At 41.7% G+C, this 17,536-nt stretch overlaps 1 protein-coding gene across 1 annotated transcript in view; it reads right to left on the minus strand.

The window, feature by feature from the left end:
• Positions 1-7,208: 7,208 nt before the first annotated feature.
• Positions 7,209-17,536, minus strand: part of ASZ1 (ankyrin repeat, SAM and basic leucine zipper domain containing 1) — a 41,995-nt gene continuing 31,667 nt past the window's right edge. The window contains exons 10-14 of the mRNA XM_063324210.1: positions 16,413-16,525; positions 11,111-11,216; positions 10,567-10,680; positions 8,673-8,756; positions 7,209-7,394 (exon numbers count right to left, since the gene is read on the minus strand). Coding sequence (XP_063180280.1) covers positions 7,218-7,394; positions 8,673-8,756; positions 10,567-10,680; positions 11,111-11,216; positions 16,413-16,525 — 594 coding nt within the window. The 3' untranslated portion in view covers positions 7,209-7,217. The remainder of the gene's footprint in view (positions 7,395-8,672; positions 8,757-10,566; positions 10,681-11,110; positions 11,217-16,412; positions 16,526-17,536) is intronic.

A 17,536-nucleotide genomic window follows, 5' to 3' on the forward strand; every position in this document is an offset into this window, starting at 1 on the left:
CAGCTGCGGGGGTGCGACACCGCCCTGCCGCCTCCCCTCGCCCCCGGCAACCCCACGCAGCCACCTCCCGCGGCCACCAGCGCCGGGACCCCCGGCCGATGGGCTCCGGCGAGGAGAACATGGGCTACTCGCCCCATCGCGGCTCTTAAAGCCCGGGGCGGGGGTTGGAGGGGGAGCCCGCTGCCGCCGCAGCGCCTCCCCGCCCCGAGCAGCGACTCGGCGGGCGGGAAGGCGGCCGGGAGCGGCGGCCTGGGGCGGGGAGCGGGGCGATGCCTCCGGGGCTGGGGGTACCCGCCCCGCCACCCCCGCCGGCGGGAGCGGCTCCTTCCCGGCAGCGAGCCCGCCCGGCGCCCCGGAGGCGAAGCGACAGAAGCGGCGGCTCCGGCTGCCGCCCCGACCGGAGCGGCCCCGACCGGCCCCGGTGTCCTGCCCTCGCATCCACGCGTGGGGAAGAGGCAGCCTCTCGCTGCGTGTCAGCCCCCGTCGGGGCAGGTCCCAGCCCTCCTTCCCCTCCTGTCACAGAATCATAAAATGGTTTGGGTTGGAAGGGACCTTAAAGATCATCCCGATCCAACCCCCCCTGCCATGGGCAGGGACACCTCCCACTAGACCAGGCTGCTCAAAGCCCCATCCAGCCTGGCCTTGAACACTTCCAGGGATGGGGCATCCACAGCTTCCCTGGGCAACCTGTTCCAGTGCCTCATCACCCTCACAGTACAGAATCTCTTCCTAATATCTAATCTAAATCTCCCCTCTTTCAGTTTAAGACCTTTACTCGCCCTCCTTGCAATGTTCTCAATCCATTCGTCCTTCTGCACCTGTGCAGCATCAGCTCCCCTCATCTCATCCTTACCTTAAACCAGCTCTTCACAGCGGAGGCCTCCTCTCTCCTCCCCGTGCAATGAGAACTTCTCCATCTCCAGACCCCAAGAAGTCCACCGAAGGACCTTTCTGCTCTTCAGCTCCCCATTCACTTTCCCCCCTGCTGTTAATCACAGCTTCTTTAACGATCACAAGACACAACCAGAGCACACCAGCAGAACCGCTCTAGTAAGTCCATTTTATCAGCCACATCTCACCCACAACAAATGCATCAGACTAGGGCCAGAGAAGACAGCGGCTGTCCCTGAACTCCAAGCCATAAGGAAAGGTGTCTCGTCCTTTCATGTTGGCACTATTCCAGTGCCAGCCCATCCACCCAGTGGCACAAAGGCACTGGCACTGCTTGCCCATAAATCAGAGCTTCCAGGTGATGCAGTCCCACTTTCCTTCCCTGTGACTGATGGTTGCCAAATAAACAAATTCAAGAGGAAGGAATTTAGCAACTTTTTTTTTTTTTTTTTTTTACTTAGTGGCATCTCTATATGGGAAATACAGGACAACAGACATTAAACAAAACAAAAAGAATCAAAAAACCACCAACAACCCCCCCCCCCAGTCAGCCCACTTTGGCTGTAACAAAGGAAAACTCTGAAGGTTGCTAAAGAACTTCAGAATCATATAGTTCTTGTTCCTGAAGATGCCCTCAGTTGCCAACCCCAAGTGAAAATCCTGGAAAAGCAAGCTAGGAAGCACCCTTGGGATCTGTTCTCCAGGCAGCACATTACAGCCATGGCTGCGCACAGAACTGACATCGGTCTTCCAGGCTGTCGCGCAGCGTGACTCCTTGAGATCCCAGACATACAACCAGATGCAAACACGCAGTCTTTTGGAAAGAAAATGCAAAAGGTAGAGTCGTGCCAATTTTTGAGATGGTAACATTCACACAATTCTCAATTTAACTTTAAAAACCGTCTCAAAATGCAAACACCCCCACAGAAAACACCCATTCCCCCACTCCACCAACATCAGAAAGGCTTCTAGTTGCAAAGACTTCAGGTCAAGGGCAACTGAAGCTTGGAACACATTACTGCTTCCCCAGCAGTGCCACTTGCCCAGAGGCAACTACAGTTCCAGTTACTGACTCCACCACGTCTTAAAAGCAACAGACGAGCATTCTATATCTATTTGATAAAGCACTATCAGCCTGAAGAAACACACTCCAATTCTCAGCTGCCGGCCAACTTCAGTTTCTGAAGTTTAAGAGACCAATTAGCAGGGGGGAGAAAAGGCAGGGAGAGGACAGCTACAGTCCTACTGCCACCAGCCTTCTCGGGTTTGAGAAGTTGACCTGTGTTTTTTCTGAAATACACTTCTGGACTGTTGTGGGAGCTCCTTTACCTCTGGCAACTGCACCAGCGGCTCATGAATGATGTCCCCTGCCCCTCCAGAAGGGTCATTTACCACACCTGCATTCCAGCTTTACTGCTTTCCAGATTCCTTCTCCAAGCACTACACTCTGTGCTGGCCCTACATGAATTCACCCTGGATGCATCACTTCTATTAACCGCTCTCTCCCGTTACACAGAACAGAACAGACCAGGCTGGGACGGGCCCCGGGGAATGTGTTGGGTTTGCATGGCAAGGTTTTGGTAGCAGGGGGACTACAGGGGTGGCTTCTCTGAAAAGATGCCAGAAGCTTCCCCTGTGTCCGATGGAGCCAGTGCCAGCTGGCTCCAAGATGGACCTACACTGGCCAAAGCTGAGTCCCTGCTTACCACAGGGGGGTTGGACTAGATGACCTTTGAGGCTCCCTGCCAACCCAACACATTCTATGAGTCTATATGATCAGTGACGGTGGTAGCACCTCTATGATAATGTATTTAGGAAGGGGAAAAAACCTGCTGTAAAACAGCAGCACCAGGGACAAGAGTGAGAATCTGCGAGAGAAACAACTCTGCAGACACCAAGGTCAGAGAAGAAGGAGGGGAAAGAGGCGCTGCAGGCACTGGAGCAGAGAGATTCCCCTGCAGCCCATGGTGAAGACCATGGTGAGGCAGGCTGTCCCCCTGCAGGCCATGGAGGTTAACAGTGGAGCAGATACACACCTGCAGCCCGTGGAGGACCCCACACCAGAGCAGGTGGATGCCCAAAGGAAGTTGTGACCCTGTGGGAAGCTCCCACTGGAGCAGGCTCCTGGCAGGACCTGTGGACCCATGATGGAGCAGGTTTGCTGGCAGGACATGTGACCCCATGGGGGACCCATACTGGAGCAGTCTGTTCCTGAAGGACTGCATCCCATGGAAGGGACCCATGCTGGAGCAGTTTGTGAAGAACTGCATGCTGTGGGAAGGACTCACATTGGAGAAGTTTGTGGAGGACTGCCTCCTGTGGGACCCCACGCTGGAGCAGGGGAAGAGTGTGAGGAGTCCTCCCCATGAGGAGGAAGGTGTGGTGGAGACAATGTGTGATGAACTAACTGCAACCCCCATTCCCTGTACCCCTGTGTCAGAAGAGGTAGGGAAAACCAGGAGTGAACTTGAGCCTGGGAAGAAAGGAGGGTGGGGGGAAGGAGACAGCAGCTTGGTGGGCACCTGGCGTCCAGCCAAGGTTAACCCACCACAGGGACCTCTTCCAGTCCAAGCGCTTGCTCAGGGCAGGGTCAGCCTGCAGGCTGCCCAGGCTGTCCAGTTTCAAGTACCTCCAAGGACAGAAACACTACAACCTGCTTCAGCATCTGACCCGGGATGCATTTTCCCCCCCTTAAGTTTAAATGAATTTCCTGTACTTCAGTTTGTGCCCGTTGCCTCTTGACCTGCCCCTGGGCACCACTGAGAAGATCCTGGCCATCTTCACTCCACACCCAGATATGTACACACATGGATAAGACACCCCTGAGCCTTCTCTCAGCCTTTCCACGTAGCTCACATGCTCCAAGCCCTTCAGCATCTTCACGGCTCTTCACCGGACTCACTCCAGTATGTCCATGACCCTCTTGGCACCAAGGAGCCCAGGACTGGACCGAGCACTCCAGAAGTGGCCTCCCCAGTGCCGAGGAGAGGGGAAGGATCACACTCTCGACCTGCGGGTGATATGATGCTGTTCCTGATGCAGCCCTGGAGAGGCTAGTTGCCACCCTTGCCGCAAGAGCGGACTGGACTTTCAAAGCTCTACGTGCCTTCAATGAGAATTATGCACTGAGTTTCTCATCCAGTCAAGAAATCATGCCATGTGCAATACAGGTGACAGCAGAGTAGCCAGGAACACTGAAAGCCCAGTTTTTTGCATACATACCTTAAATTGAGCTGGGGTTTTTCAATACAATAGTGAAAATAATGTAGTTAAACCTGTATTTCTACATTCAAATAAAGACTTTTCAGAAAAGCTGAAGGCATGGAAGGCTCACCTGAGAAGAATAATTAGTAAGAAAAAAACCCCCACCAAACCCTTAAGTAGAAGGCATCTTCCCATATATATCACAGTCAGTAGCACAGCTTAAAAGAACTGAAAATCCTTCCCAGAGAGATCCCTGGATAGTTCCACTTCCAGGGACTATGGCTCTGTATTACACGAAATGACACCATTTGAATGAGGATAAAAACTAGAAGTAATTTAACAGCTATTAAAGCTGTTAGGGATACACATCACATTATTCATTTAATGCCAGTAATGCCTCATTTTATACCTCACCACTTATAATTTCTGGTCCGTAAAATACAGACCCCATTACCTGGAAAATCCTATTTCTAGAATAGGGAAATACACATTTCCTCCATGCCTCCAGGACAAAGAAGTGACAGTAAAAGTCTTTAAAAGCAGAAACCTGCAGTTATGGTACCTGCTAGACCTTCAAGGCTTTTTATCTGCGCAGAAAGATGACCTCTCGTATCAATACCAAAACAGACGGCAAGGAAGCGGACAACTAACGCAGACAAGCTATGGATCACTTAGCCATCCTTTCACGACACAGGGCAAGATGGATTTACTCAATTTATTCTGAGAGAGACTTGTTCAGCAAGGCTGAAGACTCAAAATCTTCCACCACGTAAGGCCCAAAGCAACATCTGTAGTACTTCACCAGTAACACAGAAGTTTTATTTGGGAAAGAAAACCTGTAACTTTTGCAGAACTGCTGGAACAGAGAAGGCAAATGCAAGCAAACACCTACTCACACTTAGGAGTAAGGAACACCTGAGGGGTTCAAAGACAGCAAGACGAAAAAGAATAAACTGCACAGCTCAAGCGTAAGTCTTGTCCCCAACAAGGCAGTCAGATGAAATGAAAGAAGAAAACCCAAACACAACACTTCTCCAAGTTAATGGAGAATGTAACAAAAAAAAGCTCACTCTTCCTCCATTGAAGAATACAGATACCCCAAATTAGTGTCTACTATTTGCAACTGGTACCCAACAGGAGTAATTAAGCAACGCCTTACGACAGGCCAGGTATTCCACAAGCAAAATTTAAAGGGTGGGGCAAATCCCAAGCACAGGAAGAGAGACACAACCTGCAGTTTATCTTGGACAGGACAATTTAGAAACAAAAATTCTTTCGGTTCTTTCGGATCTCCACAGGATCACCCAAGTCCCTGATTTTACATAACAGTCTAAAGATTCAGAAAAGGCCATTGCATGAATATTCATCCGCATGAAGAGAAGTTAGGTATCCAATGGTATTGCAAGTAGGAACCTCGCTGCATCTTTAAGCAACTATGTAGCTGCAGGATTTGGCCCCAGGTCCAATCCACTCAATCCTCCCCCATCTCCATTTGCACTACTGTAAGAGAGGAACAATAGCTCCCAGGCTGTGCAGCTTACCTGCTTAATGCATGCAAAGCTCTTTAGCGTTCTCCTCCACTCCCCTCATAGATATGCAAATCGTTGTATTCTTACTGTTCTAGGATAATGACTTTAATTTGATGATTTACAGAAGGAGGCCTCTCAGCAGGGACATTTTCATCTGCAGGCTTCCTTGTCTGGTGCTGGTGGGGGTGAGAATTTTGACAGGGTAGCTCAGCAGACAGATGCTGAAGGAATCTCTTTCTTTGCTTCCCATCCTACCATAATCACATTGTGACACCTTCTCAAACACAGGATTTGAAAGAGGCACTGGAACAACATGAAAGTGAATAAAGGACCTTGAAATTCATTGTTTAAGTCCGAGTTTGGAATCCGAAGAGGAAAACAGACATTTTTTATGATATGTTAGGTTAAAATAATCCTTGTTTACTTGGCTGTTACCATATCCTACTCACGCAAGACAGTTCATGACCAATCAATTAATGGAACAGCTCCAAATGCTTATTCCAAGATCCTTGCTTCTCCTGTGTGGTTTATACCATTTTGAACACTTCTTCAACAGTGCACCATGCTAAGGATGCTGCTGGCAGAAAATCTATGTTTAACCCAAATGCTGTTCACATGTGTGTTTGCAATTGTGATTATAAGCAAGTGATCCATAAGATAACAGGACCAGCTTCTCCCAAATGTGTTTTGGAGGTCATCTCCAAGTGTTCAGACTTTTGGCTCATTTCTGCAAATAATGTTTTACTGTAACTAGAAAACATTTAGCAGCAAGTATCATGCCTTATTTTTTCCCCTCATAGGTACTTTACACTGATGGCATCATTCATATTGTTATAATTTAGTTAAATACTGAGAAAATTATTTTCTGGAACAGATTTCCTATTCAACTGCAAGACCTTCAAGGCTAGCTTAAAAGCTTCCATATAAGTTGAGTTATTTTTAGTTGTTGTTTCAAATAACAAGATCTACTACTGGTAGGAAATGTATCTCTTGAAATGGAAGCTACTTTCAGTGTCCTTTGAAGTGGCTTTGTTAATGCAAATTCTCAGTGAATTGGAGAAGTAAGGAATAGTGTAGAGTACTATTAAGGAATAATGTAGAGTAAAGACTAAGTAACATAATCTTTTCAAGGGCAGTATTGCAGAAACCTCACTAGTGATTGAAATAATTCCACTTAACTAAAGTGAAAGTACATGTTGGAAACGTAGTAAGAACAAAATGCCTGTCTACCTTCCTGCTCCCAAAAAAGACAAAAAATAAAAAAGAACAGAAAAGGAAAAAAAACCCTCACCCAAAAGAAAAAGTCAAAGTCCTAGTAATACTTGTGAGCCATCCCACCACTGGGAACTGCACCTGAATTGCATTTTGGGCGAATTAGAGAAGAAGTGCTGTGTATATATAAAGATCCACACGTATGACAAACAGTTAGAACTGTGCTTTACAGATTTTTGTATTTCCATGGATGTTTCCATTTCCATGGCTTCTTCCTTTTGAGATATACGTCTTATAAATTCAGGATTAATTATAAGGTAACATCAAGAAATAGAGAACTATTTTTAAAATATTTCCTTTTCTATACTTTGTTGGTTCAATTCAGTATGCTGATAGTATGTGCACTTCACTTTTGCTGGTAGATGGTGGTGGTGAGGAATACAGCTTATCCACTCTGACCCGAAACTGGGAACAGAATGGGAAAAAACCACCAACTTCTGTTTTATTTGCTTCCGTCCTCATCGCTCTGTAGGATGTTCTGTGCATTGAAGGATAAACCTGGGAGGAAAGGAAGTGTAACAATTGCAGTAACAAAGAAACATACTAACATCCAACTTAGTTTTCTAAAACAAAAAGGAGAGAACAACTGTGACAGCAACTGGAGTAGCACTCAGGCTTTTATCTTCTCATTAGTAGTCTCTGGAGGGAACATCAAAGATTAAGACTCCACACAACATCTCTGAAAACAGAGGAGACACCTGTTGAGGCTTAGGTTTTTCTACACTGCTTCTGTTTTATTTTGATAGAGGAATGTCCCTTCAGAAACATTCAGGATTTTTACAGATATTTACTGAAGTCTGCCAAAACGTGTAATTTGAATTCCTTACACCGATTCCCTTTTTTCCAACATAGATGATTCGGTAACCAGCTGAAAAACAGATATTAATGTTTCACTGCAGAATTACAAACACCTTTTTAAGTGGCGAAAATATTAAGAAACAAATTACTCCCAAACATGAAGCTGCTGAAAGACCAGACCAAGAAAAAACATGCTGCCATGCCTTCTAAGTTGCTTACATTCTTATAGCAAAGGACTGTTATAATCCTTTTAATAGATGTGATGAAACTCTTAACAGAAGAAAGTATCCCTGAGGAGATATATTTCAGGCATAATTTGACTATCATAGTTTAGTGGGAAATGACTTTTGAGGCAACATGTAATGACATCTCCAATCTTGTGATTGTGACAAAGAAAACGTACACCTCAGCAGGAAGTATTTCATGTGACAGACTCATATGAAAAACTGCAAGAGAAAAGATCTTCATCAACATAAGCTGCATGAGATATTTAAAATATTTTAAATCTCCCAACTCCCAAAACACACCTGCATCATCATTTTAAATACAAACATATGATATAATCAGAATTATTTGCTTATATTCACCTCTGAACAACAGCTAAAAGTAAAAATGAAATTAGCAATTAGTAAGCAATAATTACAGCTTCATGCCAAAAGGAGCTTTGACAAGATCATAGCCCTGTTGTCTATACCAAAAATAATTTTGAAAATAAAACCTTAAGATATATTTAAGTAGCAGTTTTAATTTCTAATAACTTTATTTCTAGATCAAAGTATTTACTGTATGCAAATACTACTGATATGATGAGAAACTACACAAATTTTCACAAGACTTCAGCTCAGCTGCATATACTGAACAGAAGCGTAATGTGACCAGGTTTTCCAGAATTATTCATAGCACTAAACTTAAAAGTCAGGTTTTCTTTACCATTAACTTAGTTATAAAGAAGAAAAAACCAAATCCAAGCAACGTTACCGCTCCCGTTTTTACTAATCTTTTTTCCAAGGTGGGTGCTTTTTCTGGAAGTTTCACTCGGCTGGGGTCGTTCTTCTGTTCATGCTGACGTACATGTTAAGTTCATGTAAAAAGTGCAACAAAGAAAAAGAAAGTTAGCGTGAAAGCTTCTTAAGTATGCGATAAAGTAGCCAGTCCTAAGACTGTCCATGCATCTAGTATTGCTATTATTTCTCACTGTCTGTCTGTGCCCTACTTCAATTGAAATAAACGTGATACTCAATCATTCTGTAATATATATTAGAAAAACAAACTGTTTGTTTACAAACTTAATTCCTCAAGGGTAAAACACACTGCTAAGAGATGCTACAAAAATGTAATTACAAAACATTTAAACTCAAATATTTTAACCAGAACTTTTGCCATTTAATTAGTAAACCAACTGTTTATTAGAACAGCAAGTTAAATACGTAACAGATCAGGCTTCCTTGAAATTGAAGGGCGAATGGCAAGTACTTTACAAGTGCCTGCTCAAACACATGTTGAAGCTCAGTGAAGCCTCATCATGAAGTGCAGCAGGGTTACGTCTGGATTCCCCACCTTAGTTTATGACACTTGGAAGGCCAGCTTTCAAAAATTATATGCTGCAGACATAACACGTACTGCTGGCAAAGTCTTGTAATGACTAAGCTTAGCAAACAGTACTGGAGATTTTAAGGGAACTTATACAAACTTATTATCTAAGAGGTTTAACTGTTTCACTTAAATTGGCACTTTTCATAATAAATGTTTCGGTGCTCTACTCATTCAAGAGTGCCCCACCATAAATTAAGTAGTACAAAAATTTTTTGTGTTAAAGTCTTCCTCAGTGAAATTCATAAAACACTGCTGTATTTTGAGAGAATGGGAATTGTATTTTTGAAGTAATTAGAAGGCTAACATTTAACACCTCTGTTTAACACTGGGTACAGAGCCGCCGTGCTTCATCTTGACAGCTATAAAACCTTAAGTACAGATGAGAGTAAAGTCAAGTGGCACCTAACTCAGATACCCGCCAGCCCTTATAACTGGCCTGCACATACAGGAGGCAAATATATACATACAATTGGTTTCTGCATACATAAAAAAAGGAACACAAATAGCTAAAACGTTCTTTGCCACTACCTCAATCTACCTCTTAAATACATTTGCTGTTAACTGATTTATTGGGAGAAGGCTGTTATATTACATTAAATTTACTTAAGCTACAGGAAATTGCATTAGTAGCATTATACTCAAGGTCTAAGTTCCACATGGCTTCGTTCAGCAACAGATTCCTTTCTGACACTGATGCTCCATTTACTCTATCCCAGCAGCCATTCCTTTTAGTAGCCTATTACTTAAAATGACCCCATCTGACAAGAGCGTGTCATTGTGTTGGTTTGAGAATGACTGATGTGGTGCTAACATCTAGCCTTGACCTCTCCCACCCTCTTCTTTTGTCACTCTGCAGTTATCTGGGATGCCTCCCATCCAATCCATAAAACTTTGGTATCTTCTTTGTGAGTCAATAATTCCAAACAGAAGATTCCTTAATTAAGGAGTAAGAGTGGAAGTATTCACAGTGGCATTTATGCCACAGTGGTTGTCCAAGAGCACAGGGATACATTCAACTTAATTATTTCCTGTGGTAGAAAGAAAAAGGCTGACTACGCCTTCCTTTGGTGACCGTCCACGCTGCTGTCGAATATTCTAGATTATTTCTCATTCTGTCCATGGAAAGGTGGATGGGGGAGAGGAAGATGCAATGTCCAAGCTACAGCTAAAGAGCCTGTGCCAGACCAGGTACAAAACATTTCACTGATGGATGTCACATCCGAGGTTGCATGCAGAAACTTGTACACAGTATTTAGCAGCCTCACTCACACATACCCACCTTCTCCAACAGGTCCTTCAGTTTGGTAACTTCTTCTCCCAGCTTTTCAACACTGCAAATCATGTCTTTGCAGACTTCAATAAAACTTTCAGTCGGTGTCCACTGCAGCACTATCTGTTAATAGTTAGTAGTTATTTGCCAGAATTACCATAGATTATCATTTATTATTCCTCAGTTAACATATCATAAAAGACAGTGTCAGAAAAAGGTTATAACTGCATTTATGCTGGGTTTTTATTATATGGTTTATGCACAACATGATCTACTATTGTCTATCAGCCTTTGTGGGAACGTTTTGTCACCCTAACTCCCCTACCAGCAGAACCACAAAGAAACAGATCTATCTCCTTTAACTGGGTGGCTTAACTCTTCAAAATAAATTATTAAAACAAGGTGTTCTTTAGAGAAAGAGCATTGGACAGCTCTATATAACTAGACAATAATCAAGATGTTGATGAGTATTCATATTTTTCATTTTACAAGGTAGAATACTTGTCTAGAATAGAATAATATACTCTAAATCAGTCTTTCTTTGGTTGAATACCTTGTGAGAATTCTTAAGGAAATGCTTATTTATGGTCTGCACAGGAACAGTCAGCTTACTACACTCTTTATTCAACTTCTGAAGAAACTTGAGGAATTCATCTCCACTACAAAAATAAAACGATATTCTGTTATTTGTTAAAGGCTGTAACTTTTTGCAAGCTGATATTATCTAAGCATTTTCAACATTGGCTAGTGAGTGAATCAGACATGCAGTTTCACTGCATAAAAAAAAAATCCAGTGTCATTTTGAAACAGGGCAGTTAAACATTACATTTAACAACTTAGCAAGTTGGTTCTGCACCCCCCCTTTTGGAAGGACAACAAATCATTCGGTTATCTGGAATATTCAGCTAGTAAGACACACTGCAACCTGAAAAAGTGTCACCCAAAAGCTTTTCGGAAACATTCTGTTAACCTCCACATCTGTTTCTAACTCTCATCAATCCTGTATTATCAATGAAAACATTCCATTACCTGCTCCATAAGTAATTTTGTGACACATTATGCATAACAACTGCAACACACTGTTTTCCTGTGCATACGTGCACACAGATCACAGTCTTGCAACACCAGAAACAGAGAATTTATAATCAATTTTATGCTGACTTATTAATGTTCCTGACCTACAGCTTACATTTTTGAGGAAGAAGCGGGGAACAAAAAAGAAAAAATCTGGTTTATTGCTTTGGAGCTAGGCCTGAAATGACTAGGCTAAGAGTCATTTAGTCTCCAGCATAGTGGAAGAAAGAAGAATCCGGTAATATTGACTTGGCCCCTGGATCTGGAAATACATTCCTCAAAGCCTAAAATATCTGATGTTATCTATTTTGAAGAAAGTTTATACTTAGTGGCGAAATACAAGCAGGAAGACTCTGAACTCTGAAAAATTAGTTTGATCAGTATTGCCAAAGAGTAGAGTAAAGGATAGAAAAATTTAATACATTAATTTCAATGTGAAGTTTCTACTTCTTCCACTTGACTCTCAGTCAATTTATTTTACTGTAGCCTCAGAGAGTGTTAGTTACGAGTCACGGTCCTGTCCAAACGTTGTTGCCCTTGACCGGCCAGAGGAAAGGGGGACAAGGAATATCATCCATTTGTTTTTACAGAGTGAGCTCTTAAACCCTGAAACCCCTGAGAAGCATCTGTACCTCCAGTAGAAAAGTTTCCACTAGTGATAAGCCATTCAGGTGACTAATAAGAAGGGCCAAAACAAGAGACAATTTTAAGTTGCTATGGCAGGACTGCTTGTTACATTTATGGAAGCATCTGAAAAAATTAATTCAGACCCCCAATGTTGTTCTTTTCCCTAGGGCAATCTGCTACTAAACCTAGATGTAACACACTCACAACCTTACTTGCTGTTGCTTCTGATGGCAAAAAGATACACATAAAATTTCCCAAACTAAGCTACAGGCCAGTATCTAAACAGAGACAGAATTTAGCCAATAGTCTGTTTTCCTTCAACTTTGGCACAAGATCGTTCATGAGTAAAGTTTCCAACACTGCCCAGGACATCTGTGATTTGCAACACTGCCAAACTGTTAAGACTTTAACACTTAAAACAGAAATATACAGAAGCATCAGAAGGGATGCTGGAGGTAAAAACCCAAGCCTGTTCATGGTTTTTATGAAGTCAGGGAAGTAAGAAAGTTTATTAGCTTGTTTTTATAAAATAAATTATTATTTATTTCAGAACAATATAACTGAACATTTAGAGTGAAAAAATCACAAAATAATCACATCTGGACATAGTCTGACAGTTTCTCCGACATTACTACAGTCAAGCCGTGCTCATGTAAATTTCCTTCTACTTAGATAACTTCTCAGCTGGCTAGGATCAGCTATGGCACCTTCTGTGTTTTGTCACAAAGGAAATTATTTTTAGGAATTCTGGAAGGATTCTCAGAAAAAAATAAAGTATGCCATAGGCATGAAATGGGGAGGAAAAAAAAACAGGAAAAGAAAAACACTTCTACTTCTCATACCTATTATATGAATAATAGTTCTTAAAAAACATTTTCAGATAATTTTATATCTGTTGCGGTGACGTTCTTATATTTGCAAATGGAAATAACGTTTTCAAAAAATAATCACTTTTAAAAAGAATTAATGGCTGTCAAAACACCAGTGGCTAAACAGTGCTAGACACTCTGTGAGTTTATAATCAATCAGTTCAACATTTTCTACTATGTTAGTTTTTCTATGACTTAATGACTGATTTTCCTCCTCACAGAATGACTTTGAACAAGCAGGAAGTAAAATCTTTATATAATAGCATGTAAACACAGCCTATGATTTTAGTCTCAAGGTCAGATTCCTAGAATACATGTCAAGCCATTTTCTAGAAAACTATGCAGTGCCTGCTGTAGCTGAAATGCTGTCATATTTAGTGTACTTCAATCTTTAATCAATCAATCATTATCTGGTTTTGAGAGCTACGTATGAGCTAAAACCATACTGTAGTAGGAATTCCACATGTCACTGGTGTGTGAGACTGCACCAGACGTCATGTGTATTTTTTATTGTACTTGGCCATACTTGCAGTGAACTGTTAACTTTTTGTAATTCTCCACTTACTACCTCTGTTCAAATTTTTAAGCTTTCTGCTTGAATGTATATATTAAGCACCACTATGGACCAATCTCAAAAAAGCATACACTTCTAGCATAAAAATGCATGAAGCTTAAGCTGGGCAAAGTCCTCTTTAAACGCAGCTAATTATCCCTTGCTGAAGGGTCAACGTCCTTTCCTAAAGGTGCCTAACTTGGACAGCTAGACGCCCAGATGCCTGGCCGACTACCTCAGCTCAGCAGCAAAACCTCTATTTTAATAAGAATGGCTCAGGTGCTGTCAGAGTATTTATGGTGTATCCATATCAAACTGGTTTGTACCCTCTTGCGTGCCGGAACTTTGGTTCTTCAGTCTTACAGCACATGTACTAGTTTGCACTTGGATTCTCTTCTGAAAGTACACAGGTACTTGTTTTGATGGAGAAATCTTCTCACAGACTAGAAGAAGCATCAAGGTCCTGTATTAGGACATGGACACCTTGCTCTTCCAAGCCCATCTCAGTCTTTCAAGAGCTTCCCCCAAATGCCCTGTACGTTCTCCTACATCCCACAGCTCAAACTTGGCATCATGCTGCAAAAACGTACCTCAAGCAGGCTGCAAAGCCTCTTTTGTATAAACACAGTAATGGATACAGATACAGGCACAGGAACAATCAGTATATGTAAGAATGACTAGACAGGAGTGGAGTACTTACTAGACAGACTCATGTAGCCAAGGCACAAAAGACAATCGCAGAACCACATCACGGGAGATTTAGATCGGGTATTAGGAAAAATTTCTTCACTGAAAGGGTTATCAAACATTGGAACAGGCTACCCAGGGAAGTGGTGGGATTGCCATCCCTAGAGGCACTTAAAAGACGGGTAGACATGGTGCTTAGGACCATGGGTTAGTGGTGGTTTTGGCAGTATTATCTGCCTCCAAAGGATGGCAACATGTACAGAATGAACTTGAACCTAAGCACATTCTTCAGTCTAATGAACAAGATGACTAATGAAGAGTCTATCTAGCTTTATAGTACCTCTATAATGCAGACAGCTCTCCCTAGCATTTTGGAGGGGGAAGAAATATCTAACAGTAGCAGCACAGCTGTCAGGTCACTAGTCAAGAGGGAGAGAGACACACTGCAAAGAGGAACTAAACCCTTACTTTTCTAGACAGTAGAAAGTTATTTAATGAGTAGACAAGATGCAAGGAGTTTTTTCCAGCCAGGCCACTGCAAACAAGGCAACACAATGATATGCAAATGGTGGTGGGACTGGGAAGAAATAAAGGAGCACAGCGAAGCTAATTTACTAGTGATGCAGCTACCGTATGAGGAAGGAGCAGTACCTCCAAACCAGTCTTCTCCAGATTAAACAACCACAGTTCAACTAACCGACTAAAGCCTCTGAAAGGCAAGCCACAGTCTTCTGCCCAAGTCCATCTCTAAACTTTTGCAAATTAAAATATCAAACTAATCCTATTTTCAGGAGCAATTCTTCTATAATTCTGAGAAGTAAAAAGAGGAGAGAAAAGAGCACAGAATCTAAATTCAAGTCTAGGTCTCTCTTCTGGAAAAAAAATGATATTTACCCAGCAAAATAGAGGATAAGAGGTTTAAGAAATCTTAGGACACCTTTGCACTTACTATAGCCTTCATACTTCTTTATGTCCTGGATGGGGGAAGTGCTCTACCGGTGTTGAGGGGACTGATGAGTTTAATAAGGTTGCTGAGGGATGTTCCTCTCAGCTCAGGCCTGGCTTTCATGGGACTGCACAAGACTATACAAGAAGTATGAGAAGTATTGCAGAGCTGATGCTTAGGGCTGTGAGAAAGAACGAATAATGGGAAAAATATCAAGTTGGAATGGCAGTTTGAAGGACTTTCTTAAAAAATGGATTCCTTAGAAATCTACTTCTACTGACATATACAATCTATGATAAGGAAAATATCTTACAAAGTTATTGATTTGTAATATAAAAAAGAATCCTTTTAGAAGCCAGTTAAAGCTGCTTCCAGTGGAAGAGAAAAACAAGGAAAAAATCCCGAATCTACACAGAATTCGCATTTATGAGTTAAGACAGAAATACAGAAGTAATTAATTCATCAGTTGAAAATTAAAGTCCTATGCAGAAATTACACACATCTCTCCCTTCCACGCATCTTTTTGTTGCATCTTACAATCAGACAAATTTGATTGCAAGATTAATACAGCCTGCCTTGTCTACAGACACAATGGAGACCTAGAGAGACCACATCATGTGCGGTTTGTAAGGGTCCACGACGCTCTTGAAGCATGGGGAAGCAAGGAGGGTAAGACCTCATTTCCATGGAAAAATAATAATATCTGCTCACTGAAGTCTATCAGAGAAATTAAATAATGAGTTAATACTGGAGCCTGAGAAGCCAGTTTCAGAGTTTATTATATGAAAACCCTGCACAGCAAGGCCATGAAACCCTGTTTGAGGTACAAAGAAAGGATTCACCACTCAAAAAGATGGCCAAAGTAATGGCATGTAATGGCAATATAACCCACAGACAGATTCCTACAACAGGAATCTAAGCTTCCAACTTCCATTGTACAAAACACACGTACCACCCGTCCTCATAATCCACTAACTCTCATGAATGTTATGTATGGGATAAGGTGTGAGAGAATTTTACCTTTGAGGTATAGAAAACAATGCTGTCACCTTGAACAGTTCATATTTCACTTCCAATTGCTTAGATACACAGTCAATACCTCAATTCCAGCTTCATCACTTCAGGAAGGTCTCCAATTCTTATTTCTTCTGTTTGTAGCTCCTTAGTAGCACCTAGGAGTTTCTGCTGATCGCCAGGATTTGTAATGCCAATCTAAATTTAAAGTATAATTCCAAATATTATTTAATACTTATTAGACTTAACAGTACAGTACCATTTATTGCACTAGTTTCTCATTATTAAGAGTCAAAAGAAGTTGCTTTTAAGTTATTGCAACCAACTGCAGTGTACGTAACTGCCAAAGTAAAAAATAAAATTATTCAGTGATGCAAAACAAAATTACAAGAGCTGTGGAACAGCCAAACAGAAATTGCACAGGATACTCAGAAAATCCATTTAAGGTTTATTAAAAAAAAATGAATGGCAGTATTTATAAGTACCCCTGTTATTAGGATGTTATGCTCCCCTATTTCAGAATCATCTCAGTCATTTTTTATATAACCAATCATCATGATATTGATACAGCATTAACTCAGAAAGAAAGAATGGAAACCATCAAATCAGCATCAAATGGCTAATTTTACAGAAAGAGGCCAGATTTTAAGAAGGGCTTTTACGAACTTTTAGGCGTCTATTTTTTTCCAGAGAAACTGGTCTCATAAGACATGATACCTTTTAAAATCTTAATTTCTTATAGAATCTCATTTTAAAAATAAGTTACATCTACAAAGAAATCTAGTTGGTTCTATTTCCAAAAATTCAAATGATCAGAAACTAGTAGAAAGAGAGAGAATATGATGTTAAAAAAACATTCATCCAGATGTTTCTACCATGAAATAGCCTGTAAAAACAGCCTTTTGATATATCTAAAGGACATCATACTTATAAACTCAGAATAGATTTCTCACCTGAAATTAAGACTAAGCCTAAATACTACTCAACATCAGCTATACAGTCCCTAAACTCAAATCAGTTCGTATTTGCTACTCTTGACTAATGCTGCAAACAACCGAAAAGTTCTGAAGAGTTCAAGGCTTACTGCCTTTTTTAGCTGAAGAAAGGCACAATTTTCCTCAGAAGTTACTCACTACATAACTGAGATTCTCCAAGTGATGACTGGGACAGAAAACACTGTCAGCTGTGTTACCCATCAACTATCTCGGA

Source organism: Chroicocephalus ridibundus, chromosome 1 (genome assembly GCF_963924245.1).
Source record: "Chroicocephalus ridibundus chromosome 1, bChrRid1.1, whole genome shotgun sequence".
NCBI classification, from domain to species: domain Eukaryota; kingdom Metazoa; phylum Chordata; class Aves; order Charadriiformes; family Laridae; genus Chroicocephalus; species Chroicocephalus ridibundus.